This window comes from Artemia sp. Qi Xiang Cuo, chromosome 21 (assembly GCF_049724085.1).
Source record: "Artemia sp. Qi Xiang Cuo chromosome 21, ASM4972408v1, whole genome shotgun sequence".
In the NCBI taxonomy this organism is placed as follows: Eukaryota; Metazoa; Arthropoda; class Branchiopoda; order Anostraca; family Artemiidae; genus Artemia; species Artemia sp. Qi Xiang Cuo.
In genome coordinates, this window is record NC_142814.1 from 6,164,545 (window position 1) to 6,184,433 (window position 19,889).

Consider the following 19,889-nt stretch of genomic DNA (forward strand, 5'->3'; position numbering starts at 1 on the left):
TTATTTATCTAGTAGGGTTTCACACAAGATGGTTCTAATGATGTACTTTTGTTTTGATCTGACTCTATTTTTTTTATATGTCTTAGCATTGGACTGATTCTCTTACTAGGTTGCTAGCTACTGCTACAACCCGGATTCACATATATAGTTATGAGAGGCAGCGTGGCCGAGTAGTCCAAGGCGCTGGTGTTGGCCACCAGTCTCTTCGGAGGCATGGGCTCAAATCTTACCGCTGGTATACGATTATGATTTATGTACAAAAATCACATATCTTTGAAAAGACTGCAGTATGAAAACACATCAAAAATGCAATTTTTAGTGGAAAAATTTACTCTCTTTTAGAAATAATTAATTTTAGTTACAAAAGATTTTTAACCCAATTAATTTCCTTTAAAATGAGCCATTGAACAACTCTCTACGATGTTCCAGTGTCAAGATATATGTGGAAAAGAAAAAGAAAAAAGAAGAAAAAAAAATATCCCTTTTAGGCAGAATGTTGTAGTAGCTGCCACTTTTCTTGATTTTCAAGCCAATATTTTTTTTTTTTTTTTTTTTTTTTTTTTTTATTCCAATATTCACGGCGCCAGGTACTTCAAAGTATCTGATATGCCGCTATTCATTTACCTCTTTCAATGGCCTCGAGGTTTTAAATGTCTATTGAACCTTCTTTTAAAGGTTTCAACAGAGGGATTTGCAGGGATAATATCCCCAGGAAGATTGTTCCAGATAGAAGTGCAACGCCGGATGAAGCTGTTCCTCAAGCACTCGGTTTTCAGCGTATCATCTTTTTGATAATTGGACCGAGTTGTGTGCCTTCGTGTCTGCCTTGTCGGCTGGACAAAGGGGGGCACAATTCGAGACAGCTCGTCGGAGGGAAGCGAATTCATGTACTTGTAGAAAACAGCCATCGACGCTACATCAAACCTTTCATTTAGAGGCTGGAGCAATTCTTGTTTAGAGGCGCAGCCCGCCCTATTTGCCCTATTCTGGATCTTCTGAAGTGGTACCAACAGCGTTTTCGGAGCACCAGCAAATAGCGGGCATCCATATTCAGCTATGGGTCTGATGCAAGACTTGTAGAGTAGAATGATCGAGCTTGATGGAAGAAGGCTTTTGCAGCGAAGAGTAACTCCCAGCTTTCTTGCACAGTAGGCTCTCAGCCGATCAAAGTGGTTGTTCCAAGAGAAATGGGTGGAGAAATGAGTCCCCAGTAGACGAAGCTCGTCGACTCTGTTTATAGCTTCATTTTTGAAGATGAAACTGGGGTGTTCACGTGGCACCATTGATCGGGTAATTAGAAGCTTCTTTGTTTTCGATGCATTGAAGTTGATCATCCATGCATCAGACCACTTTTCAATTTTCAAAAGATCCATCTGTAGGGAAAGGGAGGCTTGTGTTGGGTCTTCGTGTTTAGGGACGGCTGAGTGTGTCATGGTATCGTCGGGGTTTGCGAGGTTGTCTCCCATGTCGTTTATGTAGATAAGGAACGTAGGTCCCAAGACACTGCCCTGGGGTACCCCTGCTTTCACTGGACATTCGCGGGAAATAAACCCGTCAAGAACAACCCGCAGTGAACGATCGGAAAGAAAGCTCTCAATCACTTTTAAAAGACATCCCCAAACACCATACACATAGAGTTTCTTTAGCAGGCCACGGTGCCATACTCTGTCAAAAGCTTTCGCAATGTCGAAGGATAATAGCCTGATGTCGTATCCCATTGCCAGTAGTTCTATGCACTCCTGATGCTGGGCTACCAGGCAGTCTAATGTTGAGTGTTTCCGGTGGAATCCATTTTAGCGATCGCCTAGATGTTCGTTTGATTCCAATTACTGTTGAAGTGTTTTATTGGCGACGCTGTCATAGACTTTGCCAACACAAGAGAGGAAGCTAATAGACCTATAGAAGCCCAAGCTCGTTGGATCGCCATCTGGCCTTAGGGAAGGTATAACACGGGCGGACTTTCATGCTCGTGGGGAGGTTCCGTAGCAATAGCACAGCCGGAAAATCAATGACAAGGGTCCAGCTAGTTCGGCACTGCAGGACTTGAGGACAACATTTGGTATCTTGTCAGGACCCGTGGCTTTGGTCACATCCAGATGTTCCAGAATGCGAAGGATCTTGGGGGCAGAAAAATTCACGCGTTGCAGGACAGTTTCGGTTCGGTTGGAGAATTTTGGCTCTTCTCTACCGTCATCGTCTAGATTCGAGAATTCGGCAAAAGCCTTAGCAAGAGCTTCAGCCTTTGCCTGTGGATCTTGTACCACTGTCCCGTTACTCTGGAGAGAAGGAATTGTGGTCCCCTTGGACGACGGTAAAGCCTCCTTGACAATTTTCCACCAACTCTTTGCCGAAGCAAAATGAAGTTTGGTGGCGAATTTCTCCTTATACTGAACCCGGGACTGCCGAATCGCTCGAACTGCATCTTTGCGCGCATTTATCTATGCAATTCTGTCCTCTTCGCTCTTCGAAAGTAGCCATCGCTTGTGTGCCCTTTGCTGTCCAAGCCAAGGGAAAGATCGTCTCTTACTAGTTTGCTAGCTACCGCTGCAACCCGGATAGTATGGTATAATAAATAATATGTTATATAGTATGTAGTATAATATATTTTATAGGGTAATGTATGCATATATATAGCATAATGTATAGTATAATGTCTAGTGTAATTTCAGTAAAATTATACTAAAATAAATTTTTTCCAAGACTAAAACCTATTTTAACCAATTTACTAATCCTTAGAAATAAGGAAGCAGCAGAGATAGGAGCTTGAAAACATTCTCCTGGGACATAATTTAGGGTTTGCATTCATTCCATAAAGTTTCAGTCTCCTAGCTAAAAAAAAAAAATCCTTGAAAAACTTCTTCTGTGACATAGATAAGTATGAATAGACTCAGATTATGGTCTTAGAGTGGAGGGGGGGAGGGGGCTATCAGCATTTTTTTTTCTCCAGGAGGGAGGGGGTTTCTGTTCTTTTTAAATTAACAGAAGGTAAATATATATTTGTTAAAATGAGGCTTATTTTATTGTTTTTATTTTACGCTCCTTCCCTCTCCATCAAAATTAAGATGGTTGAGTATTTTTTTTTTTGCCTTTTAATGTTTTATTGTAATAAGTTATCTTGACTATCTAAAAGACCTTCCTAACTCTTAATATATCTCTTGAAAAAAAATGCTCTGTAATCATTCGTCTGATCGTTGGGAGGGGGTATCAAAATCTCTGACAGTGATGCTTTAGGTCAGTATTATTTTGAAAGATTGGTGGGGGGGGGGGGCAAGGATTATCCATAATCAATGAGAATGCCCCTTTCTCTGTTAGAAGATGAGTGTATAATGGTCAATCAGTATTCTTTTTTCTTGACGAAAGTAAACACTTAAAAGGAATAAGCGAGGAAATATTTAAGTCGGGGAATACCAGAAATTAATGCTATTATTTGGGCCGAAAACTACCGCTTAGCCGCCATCAATGAAAAAAGGAGAAAAACATAAAATTTAATAAAATATGTAAAGTGAAATATAAAAAACACACCTTAAAGGTGGTTTGCTCATTCTGTGGTCTGCTTAATGTCTTATTTCACTATTTGTATTTTATTCTTGCGCTGAGAATGTTGACCGAAGTTCAAAACCAAAATATTTCTAATAATTTTTCATCGTTTTCATCGGCTGACGTTTTTCATCGTTTTTCTTACGTCATACTCAACCAGTGTGGTCTTAAAACTTAATTTATTTTCTTACAGGGAACATTCCAATAGTGGAGACATCTGCACATGAGAATGTCAATGTTGACTTAGCTTTTGTGATTCTTGCACAGCTGATTGATAAAACAAAAGGAAGAACTCGAATAGTTCCATATAGTGAAGCATATCGATCTAGGAAAGAACTCGCTGACAGTGCTACAGAGGCCTATATGAGAATAGTGCGCATGCAAGTGCAAGATTATAGAACATCGTGGAGTCATGCCTCCAAAAAATTGTCACTACAACAAGATTATATATTTTTTGTTGACAATTTTGGGCAAGATGATGCTAAGCGTTTGTTTATGAAACATGTAAAACGACTAAAAGATGAGCATTTGGCTCGAAAAGTAAAGGGATATACGGATAGCTTACCGGATGTACTAATGGACTTGTACCCAGATATACCCAGCCTTGGAGATGGGTAAGTTGTTTTCAACCGCTTTTTACTTCTCCATCTCTAATTTCCTTTTTTCTTTTTACTTGTCTTTGACTCCTAAAACAATTTGGAAGTCAATATATACACCCCTCTTTGCACACCTGCGCACAAAGTGGGCGGGGAGAGAATGTCTCGCTCTCTCTCTTCTGATATTTTCAACAATGTCTTTTTGCCTTTTGATTCTCAACGGATCCCTTTTTAAAAATCATACGAACCCCTCCCCTCAAAAAAGAGTTCGACCTATGTATACCTGTGTAGAGTGTACAAAAAATTGCGTCCCTATATACCTTATGTTATTGAACCACCCTTATTTGTTTCGAAAGTGTTTCGATAAAATAGTTATTTCGGTTTTCTGTAAGTATGGACTTAGTCTCTCCTCCCCCCTAAGTCAGGATTTTTTTTATATTTTCCATTGTTCCCCGTGTATGATAGACCTACCTTGACTTTTTGCGTCTATTCAAATCCCCCTTCTCTGTAGAGGCGAAGCTAGGGTTTTGAGTTTGGGGGAAGGGGAGGGGATATAAAGAATGTGCTGACAAAATCGTTCAGTCTGCCGACAAGTGCGGACACATAAGCTAATTTCAGACGTCAAAGACGTTCAAAGTTCCAAGGCGTCGACACTGCATGCTAAGGCCTTGGAACTTGGGCCCCCCTCTCCCCATTAGCTGCTGCACCCCGGTGTCCCCCCTGTAAAAAAGAGAAGTTTCTGCCTACATTTGACACAAATGTGGCCCAAAATTATTTTTCAATTGCCTTGAAACTTACATAACACTCTAAATGAATAGATGACAAATGATACTCTAGCCTTTGGGGGTTGTATGGATAATAGTCCCAACCTTATTTTTACTAATTTCTGTTCATTTTTAAGTCTAAATTGATTATTCATTTTAATTTCTGTTCCTTTTTGGTCTCATGTATTCATTCATAGTAATATCTGTTCGTTTTAATTTGACTAATTATATTCGTATGACTTCATGTATGCTCGATTAATGTTTTAATATTGCTCTTTACTTTTCTTTGAAAAACGTCTTTTGGGAAGTTTGTTTTAATTAATTAGCCAAAATGTTCAGTTAATGAACATATGTTTCTAAATAAGGTATATTCAGGTACATACTCTGTAGAAGGGTGTGTGTCAATCTGAAATCTTTATATTTTAAAATTTTATAACCTCCAATGTTTTGCATACAATTTCATCAATAAAGGAGCAATAAGGAGCAGTTTAAAAGATACGAGGTATATTAAGTAAATGTCAAATAACTTGACGTACAGTAGACACACTAAGCTGTGTCAGCCAGTAGAATGCCTTTGCCTTTTGAGAAGATGCACACGCCTTTTGAGAAGAAGTGATTATCAAACCAAAATGCTCAGATTTTTCGTATATTTTAAGCATTTTCTCAAACGTTTTGGGGAGGAGGGGGAGGCTGGGGAATCTCTTTTTTTCCTTTTTTTCCTTTTTTTCCTTTTTTTTCTGAATTTGTCCTTCCCTGGTTTAAATTTATGTATAGAAATTAATATGGACGTAAATTTAAGTATACGGATCACTAGTCCGTACATCCTAAGCTTTAGGGAGGGGATGGGGGGTTTCGGATGGTCGTATGAACAGGTTAGCTACCTTAGTGTGGTGTTTGCGAGACTAGCTTGTATTCTAACGGGTTAAACTACATTGCGTTCCCAGAGAGGGTATTTCTGGAAGCAGTGAAAATAGCATTATAATGAACTGTCTTACTTCATGCTGCTGGACGCTTCCAAGTAGAGAGGAAAGAAACCTTAAGAGGAAATTTAAAGGCATTGGGAACTTCACAGGGGGGGATGAAAAATGGAGCTCTGAAAGAGTGGAGTGTAATAGGAGTATCCACATCTGTCTTGGCATCAGACCCCTTGGTGATGTGAAGCGCTGTTGCTAGTAGCAGTAAGCAATCCATCTGAATATTTACTGTACAGTTAATTTCTCAGCTAAATTTTCATAGGCTATGTTCTTCAAACCTCTCAGCTATTTAGCTTTTTCATGTGTAGTTAGATCGTACACTTAAGCCCCCCCCCCTTTTCCAGTTTTCCGTTCAATTGCATGCATAGTTCCTGCTGTTTTTCCAGCTTTCTATTCAAAGGCATGCCTAATTAATTCATAGTTAGACTGTACGTCCAATCACCACTTCTTCCAGTTTTCTGTGCAAAGGCATATGTTGTTCGTGCATAGTTAGATCACACACCCAAGCACGCCTTCTTCAATTTCTGTTCAAAGGCATGAACAGCTCACGCATAGTTAGGTCGTGCACCCAAACACCCTTCTTCTCATTTTCTGTTCAAAGGCATGTATAGTCCATGCATAGTTAGATCGTACATCCAAATACCCCTCCTCCCTGTTTTTTGTTCAAAGGCGTGTAAAATTCACGCATGGTTAGATCTTTCACACAAGCACCCCTTCTTCCAGTTTCTGTTCAAAGAAAAAGCCTATTTCATGCATAGTTTGATCTTACACCAGAGTATCACTTCTTTAAGTTTTCTGTCCGAAGGCATGAATAGTTCATGTATAGTTACATCGCACATCCGAGCACCACGTCTTCCACTTTTCTGTTCAAATGTGTGCATAGCCTATGCATAGTTATATCGTACACCCAAGCACCACTTCTTTCTGTTTTCTGTTCAAAGGCGTGTGTAGTTCATGCATGGATAGATTGTACATCCAAGCCCCTTCTCTCGTTTTTTTTTTTTTTTTGTTCAAAGGCTTGGATAGTTCCTGCATAGTTAGATCATACAACCAAGTATCACTTCTTCCGGTTTTCTGTTCAAAGGCATGCATAGTTAGGTCGTGCATCCAAGCACCCCTTTTTTCAGTTTTCTGTTCAAAGGGATGCATAATTTATGCATAGTTAAACTATATTTACACAGAGCATGGATCTGCGGAAAGTCGCTGCGGATTGCGTTTTGCGGAGGAACGCATGCGTCTCTTGCCGCTCAGCCTCGCAGTTCTCCGCAAGACTCATGCGTTGAAAAAGTCCAACTCATGCGGTTAAAATGCTTGCGGATTGTGGAAGAAAAGAAAATGGATGGAGTTGAAAGGCTGATTTTAGCTTTTAAATTTCATCAGAATGCTTGGGAGGAGACCTTTAGACAGTCGGATCTGCCAGATATGATGTGGTGAACTTTGCTCTAATAGCCCAGGCTAGGCTATGTAGATCTAGACTGAATTGTAGCTGAGCCACAGTCATGGGGAAGATGCAATATCTTATGTCAGGGATCATGCAGGACAAACTTGTGAAAAAAAGTGAATTTAGTGACTCAGATGTGGAAGAAGTGACCAATTGCAAAGATCCTGGTGAATTTGAAATACAGGACCATAATGGGAGTCTGCGGTTTCACCGCTGCGGAATGCGTACCGCCTTGCGTTTTCCGCAACGCACCTGCCTGTGTGAAGAGTAGGTTAGATTGTAAACCCAAGAACCACTTCTACCTGTTTTCTGTTCAAAGGCATACATTACTCCTGTACAGTTCAATTTTGATATCAGGATGGAAACGTGACTGTGCATGCCAGTCTAACTAGACACGCATCTGAACGCCGCTTAAAGCAGTTGAATGCACTGATATGCACGTACAAAAACCTAATTGAGCGGATCACGAATGCAAACATTTAGGGAGTAGACGATTTGTCTGGGAGAAACTATGTCCGATACTCCGACAACCACTACTTTTAATCGTAAATGTTCAGGTATGTGTGCAAGGACGCCGGTAGGGGGATGGATAGGACCAAGGGAAAACAAACTCCCTGAGAAACAGGAAAGTATTAAAAAACTACAGAATACGAACATAAGAAACATTGGTAAAAACTAATCTCCTGGTAGTACTTACCCATCTCCCTGTGAAATCTTTTAACGGTGCTCATATTTATGCAGATTTCCAATGTACTCTTCTTGTAATTTAACCGGGAGACGAAAATTAGACACTTCTCAGAGAAATAGGGAGTTCATCACTTATTCTGAACCATGGATGGGTTTGTATGTACAAGCATGTCGAACCAGTTGAAGGGATCCGAAAAAAAAATTAATGTACCCCATTTCTAATAACACGAGGGATGTCCTTGAGTCTAGTCTTAACGAAGAGATTCTCTTCTCCATTTGTGCAGGTAGCGGCAGTTTTACCAAGGAGAGCTAAGAAGCATTTGTTTAAAATAGAAAGCTTAGTAACAAGAGTTTTTTTCTTTTTTAAGAAGAAGTGATTCTTTTTTGTTATTCTCGAGGTGGTACTATGCAATGCCATCTTTTATTGCTCCTCTTATTGAGTCTCTTTTCCTATTTTGAAGTTATTGCTATGTGAAAGGAGGTTGAAAAAGTTTTCCTTTTCTCATTCAATTTAACGCTTTTTATTCCTCAATGTGACAAAAGTTAACTTTCCTTAATGTTTGATATTCAAATTTAAATTTAATGTTTGATGTTTGTGATTTAAATACAGAATAAAGAAGTTGAAAGTTTTCTACTGGAACTATTTACCATATTTTACTCCCCTCCCCTCAAATATCTTATGCGAAATATCAAATGCTACAGTTCAGTCTCAGATTTTACGATGTGCCTTAATCTCTGCTAGCCAGGTTGTTTAATTTTTCATTAAAATCAAAATGTCTTTTTTTAACGTTTTTATTTAAGTTGGTAATGTGCTATTAATTAAGTTGATTGGTAATAAAAAAAAAGTATAAGGATTAAATTGTGTAATTGATCTCCTTCGGATGTCACCGGCAGTCCTTGCTAGAATTATATAAGACTTTGACCCCACATCCCATGGTTGGTTACGCCCGAAGGGTAGACCTTGGACCAGAAGGATAGCCTTCAGAAGTTTCTCAACATGGCCGACATTGCTGCTGTCGAGACCCCCCTCAGTGCAGCAGATCGGTCTACCTGGAGGAGCAAAGTTTCTATGCTCTCTACGCCACATATCATGCGGCAAGAGCCTTAAGTAAGTAAGTGTGACCTTACTCGTGACTTATATAAATTCTCTTTGTGACTCATTTCAATCTCTTGACCTTGAAGCTGCACTTGCTGCTCTAATCTTTTGATGTTGTCTTTTCTTGCTTCTTTTTTCTAGTATTGACACTATTATGTTAGCTCTCACTATTGTAATGAATAAATATGTTTTATTCTACATGGTCTCCAAGTCAGCAAAATGCAATTTAAAATCAAAAGTTTCAAATTCAAACCAATTGTGAATTTGACAAAAGAAGAAATAAAGCACCTATGAAAAAAATACAAAACTAATTTAACTTGCGAGCCAAATGAGATTTAGTGAAATGGATTTAGCCAGTCGATTCAATATATTATCTTTAATAGGACGAGTTCGTAATAGAAAGTATCACATGTCCTCTTTTGAAGTATCACAGCCAATATGTGTCTTTTCTGCTTGTGTCCGTCTTGTGTCCTTGACACCTAACTCTTCTTCTTCTAAGCGCTGAAGGTTTTTTGCTTTTTTGTTTAGTGATTGGGAAAGAATTAAAGAAGAAATTCACCAACACCCCGATTTCGAGCACTACTTCATCGACTGTCCAGCAGATGCCACTTGGATGGATCTTGACCTATTAGAAAGCACGGAAAATCGGATTCCGTTTAACGTACTTGAACTGCAAGAAGCAGAGTCCGTTTATAGAAGCCATGTTAATATGTTACAGCGTGAACAACGTCTCGCCGTGTAAGTTATTAAATGTTTACTCATATTTTTTAAGGGAATTCAGTACCTTATAATCATTTTACGAGCTTCAGTGTCGGCTGACCGTCTCAAAGACAAAGAGCCCTTTAGTAAATTCTTCCAGGGGTCTTGCCACCATCGAGAGCTATTAAAAATAGCTGATTCGACTATGATATTTGATTTAAAATACAATGAAATTTTACGGTCTCTGTGTCGGTAACGTTTTCAGTCAAAGCGGGTAGCATCATTGGGAACTCCTAAAGCTGCCGAATCTATCAAGTGATGTTTACTTTGAGCAAATTTTTTTTGGCGTTTTTCAAGTATATTTTTTCATCGTATCACCTTAAATTAAATGTTGTTTTCTTAGACCACACTGCCTTTCTATGACGAACAAATAAGCTTTCAAATGGGGATAAATCCATTTATTTAGACAGTTAAAAAAAAGGGTACAAAGGTCCAGATATTTCGATCACATATCCAGCGACCATCTTCAGTAGTTTTAATTTTATTATTTTAGTATTTCTACTGAAGACGGTCGCTGGATATATGATCGAAATATCTGGACTTTTGTAACTTTTTTTTACTGTCTAAATAAATGGATTTATCCCCATTTGAAAGCTTATTTGTCCAATCATGTTTGCTAGAACACTTTCAGGAACTGAACTATCCTGAACTTTAAAAAGAAAATTCTGCTCCGTTTAATTATAAAAACAAATTTCGCACTGTATAATGATTTAAATTTCATTAAAACTGAATATCTCTGTCTCCGAGACACAATGGGGAAGTAAAATGGTTTTGCTAAGATTTCCGGGAAAGTAGGTCGGCTTTTACTTTTCTGTCGTTTATTCCGATCTATTATCCAAGCTCTGCAAGTTATGGCAACACGGCCCAATCAATTCTAAATAGTTTTGCCACACAAAAAGAAAAAAGAAAACAAATTACAATGGACTAGATAGGGTGATTCTTTAGTGTACCGTATCACCTGAAAAACATACATAAAAATGGAAAGAAACATGAAAATCTTATTAACAGAAACTTTTTACATATTATTAAAGTTTACTTTTTACATATTATTAAAGTTTATTTATTATAGTTTGTTATATAAAGTTCAATTGTTATAGATTTTTGTTTTATTTCCTAAGATTTCCGTGAAAGTAGGTGTTGGGTTTTAGTTTCCTGTTATTTATCAATTTTTTTTTCATTGGAGATATAATTTATTCACAAAAAAAAATAAACAAAAAAGCATGTATTGCAACTAAAAAAAAAACTTACATCTACTTACATCATTGCATTTGGGTTCCCATTTCACAACAAAACAAAAAAAAGCATATAAGATATATTATACATATAGAACTACTTGAAAAAAAACCCAACAAAAACAAAAAAAAAAATTATTAGGATTCATAAACATGCAGGCAATTTTGCCTCAACTGCTCACGGAAGCCAGACCTTTCAGCAATATCCCTAACAGAAGATGGCGTCTTATCAATGCTATACAAGTTATGACAGGACCGCCGAATCAGTTCCAAATAGTTTGGCTACCCAAACTAAAAAAGTTTATAATGGTCGAAATAGGGTGATTTTTTAAGTGAATTCACATTGAAGGGATTGAAGTGAATTCACACTGTTGCACCGTTTGTAGGTACGTCCACAGAAAACCTGTGTGATAAATCCACAGAGGGACAACTATCATGGGAGTACGTAGCTTTTTTGAGGGGGGGGGGCAGCCGATTCTGTGATGAAGGACGGGGGGGGGGGCTGGAACTGTATTGGCAGTTCAGAAAACCTTACATTGTCAGCAAGTTCTATCATACCTATGTATTCTTTATTAATAAGTAATCACCAAAAATCATACACCATCAACAAGCTTCAGTATTAATCTTCTTGGATTAGACCTAATCTCTCCAAGACATTATGGATAATTGCTTCTTGTTTGACTTTTATTCTGTCATTCCAGTTGTTTATTTCCAGCTTTTTCAACCATCTACCTTTATCAACTGTTTTTTCAACTACTTTTTCTACCATGTGCTTTTCAGCCATATCTATTGTAAATTTGAAGTGCTAGAGTCATTATTGACAATAATTGTCAATAATGACAATTATTAAAAGTCTTGTGACTCAAATTTTTTGTCGTTTGTCACTGGCTTAAAGTTTTATGCAGGAGAATAAATCAGATAGATTTAACTTCGCAGTCTTATTATTGGCTGAAAATTTCACACAGAAAACTAGAGAACGAATTATGTTTTAAAAAGGTTACCACGAACACTTGTTACCACGAAGCTATAAGAAAATAAATCTCCCTTTTATCCAAATTAGTATAACTAAATTAGTACAACCAACCAAGTGATTACAATTGGCGTAACCAAATTACGCTGAACCAAATTAGAACTTCCTACTAAAATCCACCTCTCTGATTTAAACATTCGTATCTGCAAAAACTTGTTTCAAGCTCTTCCAAAAGCTGGTTTGAGGCACTAGGGATGAAATATTTTTAAAGGCCTCTTTATTTGGGTTGAGGGGGTGAGGGCTGGGGGATGGGTGTTAAATTTTTCAAGCTGCAAATTCAGTTAATTATGTGGCACGTATAGAAAAATAAGATCTTAGAAAAGATAGAAAAGATAAGATCTTAAAGAGTAAAATTACTGAAGAGGAGCTGAGACAGCCATGCCGGAGCTGAGACTCCGCTCCTCAGGAGCTGAGGAGCGGAGCCCAACGCTAAAAGTAAAACACGAATAAATTGTGTCTTACAATTTTAATAAGAGGTGTCCAGAACCTTGTGTCTGTTGCTTTGTTATATGATTCCTATTTGCTTTAGAAGTGAAAATAAATATTGCCAGAGGGATATTGTTGTCCTGCTCAATTGGCGAAATCCCTCTACTTCTCTTATAAATCTCAACGGTTCTCTTGCTAAACCCGCAGACCATATTACATACCTGAGCCTTCCAATTGGAACATCTATCGGCCACACACGTCGTTTGCTGATTTCTCACGTTGAGTGTAAAATTAGTATTTCTTGCGCTGAAATCGTAAAAAGCAAACTACGTTTTAACCGTTACCTTCTAGCATCCATTTACAACACCACAGCCCTTCCACATCTGCTTGACATTGCTCCTTTCTGGAATACAGTTACAGATAAAAAGCACCTACGATCAATCTTCTTCAAATTTGCTAAATATCTTTTACATTTGCCCCTTGGACAAGAAACTGTAAAATCATTCATTTGTATAAACTAGCTGACCCTAACATTAGAATTACCTTATAATCATTTTACGAGCTTCAGTGTCGGCTGACCGTCTCAAAGACAAAGAGCCTTGGACAAGAAACTGTAAAATCATTCATTTGTATAAACTAGCTGACCCTAACATTAGAAGTACCTTATTAATCATTTTAGACCCTAACATTAGAATTAATAAATCTCTATCTCGCTTTTAAAGTAAGTTTAATCATTCATGGTCATCAATTTGTTCACAATGGTTTGTTTGTAATAAAGTAATGTATGTAATGATTTTTTTTTGCGATATATTTGGATTTTCGATGTGTTTGTGTTTTTTTTCTCTCTCTGTTTTTTTGTTACTTTAGTGATCACTCCGTCTATGTACCTTTTTTTATAGGCAATAAATGAATAATAATAATATATGGATAAAAATCATTTTTATTTATTTTCGTAATTAGGACTTATGTAAAGAGGAGAAAAAAAAAATCTATTGTCAATTCTATTCATTTGAAACCTATGTTGCAGATACTCTATTTATTACTAGGAAGGTAAAATCTTTTGAGATGATAAAAGTCGCTTAGGGAGGGAAGTGGGTATCTGAAAATAACCCAAATGTAATACGAAAGACAGATTATAATTTAACATTAAGAGCCTATAGATTTGAATATATGATCCTGAAAAAAAATTCCTTTTTTTCGCTATAGAGATTGACATACTGCCTTTATCTGTTCTTGTCATTCAGGATCTTTTGAGAAGTTTTCCATTGGAATTTCGTCTTGTGTTGTTACGCATGCTGGTTTTGAAACGCGTTCCGGAAATTCCTGCAATTAATCAGCCATATCTCCCTCGAGACAATTGATTCGATTGGAAAGACTCGGGAATTGCCAAACAAATGCTGCTAAAAAGCGTCATCCTCATAAAGAAAGAATATTTATTTGCTTTGCCTTTTTTTTTTCTATGAAAAGCTGGAAGTAGTAGTGGATTCAATTTTGAAAATGGCTTAAGCAAAATGGTGCATGTAGCCAGATTTAAAGCGATGTGGTCTTTTTGGAAGATTAAATCTGCTGCTGTATCATGTGGTTTTATGTGGTTTTGAATTGGTTCGTAATTTTAGATTGCCAAACCAACGCTAATAAAAGCCGACATCAGAAGTGGCTCATTTGATATACAATTTAAAGTTCTAGTAACCTTTTAAGAGCTAAAACTGATTGGATGGTGACTAGTCCCCCTCCTGTAATATTTTTGCTAGACCTTCGCCTTTTTCTCTTAAGAAATCTGATCCAAATGTTGGGATAGCCATTTTGTTCTGAATAGTTGAAAGATCGAATAAGTATGGCTCTGGGGATGACATAACCACCACAGTCTCTGGCGTAAAGACCGTGAATTATACATATTGCCGATTGCTTACAGATGGGTTGCTTACAGATAGGTTTATAATGGAAAAGATGTGCTTGTTTAATCTTGGGTATTCAATCTTGGGTATTGGGTATTCAGTGGCTCAAAACTTTCAGGGATTGTTCTCTGGATTGAAAGGGTAACACATTTTATTGAAGTTTAGACTAGGGGGTTCAGAATCAGGCCTAAAACTTTATCCATGACCAGTTTGAAACTTTTAAGTAATCCCAGTGCAGAATGAAAAGTAGAAACAACGTCTTCTCCCCAAAAGTAGGGGGTCGACGAAAGACCTAAAGATTCCACTCCTCGCCACTTTGTATAAAAGGTATGGTCGTAGAAACTTAGGAGGGGGTTTATTCAGTTGAAAAGTAGAAGTTCTATTGCACTTTTTTTAGGGCTGAACGTGATCGGAAGGCGACTAGCCATTCTCCCGTGCCCTTTTCTACTACCTTCAACCCCCCCCCCCCCTGTGATCTCTTGGTATTGGATCGAAATTTTAAGATAATTTTTTTGTTCAGAAAGTCCAAAGGTTGAGTAAGTATGCCACTTGGTTCGGTATCATCCCCACAGCGCCATGAGCAATGGCCCTAAATTATGTAAACTACCTGTAAGATTTTAATAGAAAAGGTGATGATAAATGGTTTATTAAAAAAAGAAATCAAAAAAGATAATTTTTTCTTTAAATACAGCGAAAGACTTAACTTTCCTTAAGCTTTCGCTTGCTTTAAGTAGAAGGCCTACTCGTCCACTCTAAACTCTATTGTAAAACAATTATTAAAAACAAGTTACACAAAACTACTGATGATTGAAACTTGACTGAATATCCAAACTTTACACAAGATCTGTATTTTCAATCCAACATTTTAACAATTCTAATATTTTACACACATTACAATTCCAATCTTAAATCATAATCCAAAATTTTAACTCGTAAGCAGAAAAGTTGATGGAAATTTTACAAATATTCCTAATGTTAACCCATAACAGAACTACGTAAATTAGAAATGAACAAAATCAATAAAAAAAAAATATTTTCCCGAAAAGAAGTTTTCAAAGAAAAGGGAAAGAAACCCAAGTCGACCAGGAATCAAGTCATATAACAATTTAAACTTAAAATGGGTAGAAATTACTATACATGAAAAACCCAAAACAAATAGAAATTAAAATGAATGATCACATGAAACGTAAAGATAATAGATACTGCTATAGATCAATAAATCCTAAAATGAACAATCATTCAAATGAATAATCAAGTGAAACCTAAAACTACCAGAAACTACTACAAACAGTAGTAGGGGTATGATCCTCTATACTTCTAAAGGCTAAAGCTTCATTTAATCTTCACTGAAAGCCTAACATATTTCCTGCGTTTTCTCTTTGATTAGCATAACATTGAAAACAGGGCCAAATTTAAATCTTTGGTGCCCCTAGGCCCAAGCAATTTTCTTTCGGGGAGACACAGAAATTTACGGGGAAATCCCCGAAGCTTCGGGGATAGTGGAAGCTCCGAACAGGAGGCAACTGATGTGTGATGAGCCAAAAGTAATGCAAGAGAGAGGTGATACCGAGCTCTCGGCTGCCATTCTTGGGAGACATCTGGCAGTTTATTAGTGGCTTCGGAATTGTTGTGTTGTTTTAAAATCACTTTTCTATGAATAGGCAGCGCAGAAGCAAAGTGCACCTGGCACTGTGACGATAAATCACGTCAGTCCAGATTTGTTAAGAAAAAAAAAATCGCACACTGTTTTTTTTTCTATTGCGCCTCCTAGGCCCGGGCTTAGTGGGCCTATGCGTAAATCCTGGCCTGATTGAAAAATCAAAAGTTGCCCAGACTTCTAAAATTAATCTTGATTAGTATGGTGATTTTCCTTTTTGTTGTTGATGTTTTGACAAATAAAACCATACTCAGAATGCATGTTCAGAATAAATTTTAAATAAAATGTAAGGGATACTGAGCCGTCTAGGGGGCTTGAGAGGGAGCACAGGGAGATAGTATCACTCTTGTTTGTAAACCTGGATTAGCTTTCTCGTATTATATTTTGTTGTGTAGTTGTTGATGTATGTCATGACAAATAAAAAATACACTCTTCGAAAGACAAATTGTTTTCACGAAAGCCCGAATGACACTCTGGCTTTTAGAAGGTTTAGGGGGCGATGGCCTTATTCTTGATTGTCGTAATTTCTGTATTGATAATTTTTTTTTATTCCTGTTCGTTTGGGATTCATTTATTCATCTATAGCGGTATCTGTTATATTTTTGTTTTTTTTTGTTCATTATAATTTCTTTTCGTTTTGGGTTTCATTTATTCATTCCTAATAATTTGTGCTCTTGTTAGTGCGACAATACGTGTTCTGTTGTGCTCTTGTTAAGTTCAAATCATTATGTTACTTTGGTCTTGATCGTTTTGGATTTTACTTTTCTTGGAAATTCTTTTCTGGAAATTGTTTTTAAAAATTAATCTCCATAGAAAAAGAATTATAATTAGGTTTGTCTTTTTTGGTGATAATGTTATTATATTCAATTTTGATCTTTGGATTTAAAAACAGGCCCATCTCCCCCTATTCTCTCTCCCAGATCATTCATCCGAGGGGATTTTGCCGATTGACGAAATGCCCCCCCCCCCCAAGTATCTCAATTTTTTGTATTCGATTGTTTTTTACATCCTAAAATTGTCTTAGAAAAGGTGTATTTTAGGAAGGGTCGTATCCAGGATTTTTTCGGAGGGGGGGGGGTACAAAAATATTTTTCGGTGGGGGGGGGAGTGGGGTACAAAAAAAACTTCAAAAAAGCATAAGAAATTTGTTTATATTCATTTTTATTACTTTTTTACAAGCCGAACAAATATTTGGGGGAGGGGGGTTCAGACCCTCTACACCCTCCTCCCCCTGGATACACCCTTGATTTTAGGCTTATTTCTGTGGGATGGGCAATCTTCCATGTATCCCCTTACGTGCAAGTTTGAAGACGATCTCAGTATTTTATTAAAATATTGATATTAGGTTGGTAATTCTATTATTTCAGTTATTTTTTAGAACGTAAACACGACATTTTTGCAGCAAACTTGGTTATTTCGTCGGCAACACTTACTTTAAAAATTTAATCTTAGCAAAAGGGTACTTGGGCTTCAATAACGCTATTTTTACATCATGTTTACCATTAAGTTTGATTAGAAATGTGTAATATTCTATTCAAATAAAAGTCAGGGCCCGTCTAAGAAACGTATACTAAAACTGATCAGTCCCGCTGAATTTGTGCTGCAAGATTATACCCACAAACAGGAGGGGGAAGAAGAAGGATCTCCTTGAGATTAATATAAAGCAATCCCTTCTTCCTGGAATAATTAGAAATCGTTAGCTTGATGTTGAGTATTTACCCCCCCCCCCCGTCTCCCTGCATCCCTAGGAAGAATCCTTCGATATCGTCCCTAAGGTTGGCGTCGCATACATCTATGTGCAAAACATGACGTTGTTAATAGCTCCCATTCAGCGTTGCCAACGTGGAACAATTGTATCGATTGTGGTAGAATTTAGAGAACGTGGTAAAATACCGTACATTGGGGAAGTTTTTGTTAAAATGTAAATTTTCAGGTTCATTTTTCTTTCACTTGCTCCTTTCTGACTCGGATATCTGTTCAAGTTTTGGTTTTTCGAAAAAAATCCAGGCAACCGAAAATTTTTAGCATGCTGTTCAGATGGTACAAATTAATCTCTTGCAGTACAATTTTTGTCGAAAAACTGGTACAGTTTATTTCAAAGCGTTGGCAGTGCTGCTCCCATCACGTTGCTTTGTGCATGGTCTTGAATTTTTTATTTATTGATTCATAAAATCTTAATTGGTTGTTTTATGATCTGATAATTTGCTAGGTTTTAATTAGTCTCGAATTACTCTACGAAAGTTTATTGAATTTTTCTTTCTTCTTACTAGTGAATGCTGCTATTTCTTTTTATGTTTTGTGTTCAAAGAATTTGTTCTAATTTCCTAAAGGAAATTGTTCTTGTCTAGGGACTAAAGAATTTATTTTAGAATTGGAGTGGGAAAGCTTTCACTTTTTCTGGTCGTTATCGATAGACGTATATTTAGTTTCAAGAATTTATTTCGATTTCTCGAAGATTTGCTCGATGGTTACAATGAATGAATGAATAAATCAGTTTGTGGTTAAAAAACTATAGACCATTGAACAACATATGAAACACACAACAATTAAACAGAATTACTAAAATCCTAACATAATCCTACAAACCCAAAGCTCAAGGATCTATCGCGAGACGGACGAATTGTGCCAAATTTTCTACACTCGTAAAACATTCACACTCTCACCAACCACTCAAAATTAAATCCCTCCCTACCAAACACTTCAGTTCTCCAATCATTCAGTTGTTCACATTCACACATTAAGTGATAAACACTTTCATTCAAACCTTCACACATAAGGCAAAAATACATAAAAAATACATAAAAAAACACATAAGACATAAAAAAGACATAATATAATATATATGTATAAGACATAATACATAAAAAAACACATAAGACCAACCTTTGACCTTTCCCTCCCAATAAACTTTCCTCTTTTGCCCAGCGGCCAAATATTAACCCTCAATTAAATTAAAACATTTTTTTTTCCATTTAAACCCGCCATAAAAAGTATAACATCGCCCCAAAGCTCCTTCGACCGACAATAAAGACTTAGAGAAGCCGAAAGTGAACGCTGGGTCTGCCATGTCTATGTTTCCTGGTTCTGTAGAATCCTTTCAACTAATTCATTTACTTGGTCCCTCATATCCTCAAGCACTAACCCCCCCCCCCCTCAGAAATGACTTAACCCACACTGATCTGATATACTATTAATTTGGTACGGTCATGACTTACCTGAACTTTACTTCAACATGTCTAAATAAGCCTTCATCACCCGCACCTTAGGCATCCCTGCAAATGTTTCCCAAAAATGATTATATGACAGATAATTTTCTGGTAAATCAGATAATAAGATTGTTTCCGCCGCAGATACTGCATGAGTTTGCGGAATTTTTTCAAGGATGTCGTTTATTAATTCCGAGCAAATTTTGCCAGGCTGAAGGCTTCAATAAGGAGCGCAGGAAGCTAAAAGCCTTAAGAACATAAAATGCGTCGTTTCACATCACTTGATTTGGCATAATAAGGCAAGAGAGTGAGAAACAACGTGATTCCAGCCGGGGAGCTCTAACTATGGCGCATTGGCTGGAGCTATAGGAGCAGAGTTTCCGCATAACGTCAGTCAGGTATCAAAAGGACGTATCTCCATAAATGTAAATTTTCAGAAGAGCAAAGAAATACCTCACAACTTTTTTTTTTCCCTCCGATGACCTTGAAACAAAAACAGATCGATGTGTAAATCAAAGTATATCAATTCTTTTCCCAATTCACCAGTTTAAGCTCATTGCTGGAAAGTGGTTAGGGTCTAACCCCCGCT

The 19,889-nt window shown here is 37.2% G+C and overlaps 1 protein-coding gene across 1 annotated transcript in view; it reads left to right on the forward strand.

The window, feature by feature from the left end:
- The window catches only part of RhoGAPp190 (Rho GTPase-activating protein 190), a 321,622-nt gene that overhangs the window by 181,192 nt on the left and 120,541 nt on the right, over positions 1-19,889 (forward strand). Inside the window, exons 6-7 of the mRNA XM_089107215.1 lie at positions 3,731-4,151; positions 9,624-9,833. Coding sequence (XP_088963341.1) covers positions 3,731-4,151; positions 9,624-9,833 — 631 coding nt within the window. The remainder of the gene's footprint in view (positions 1-3,730; positions 4,152-9,623; positions 9,834-19,889) is intronic.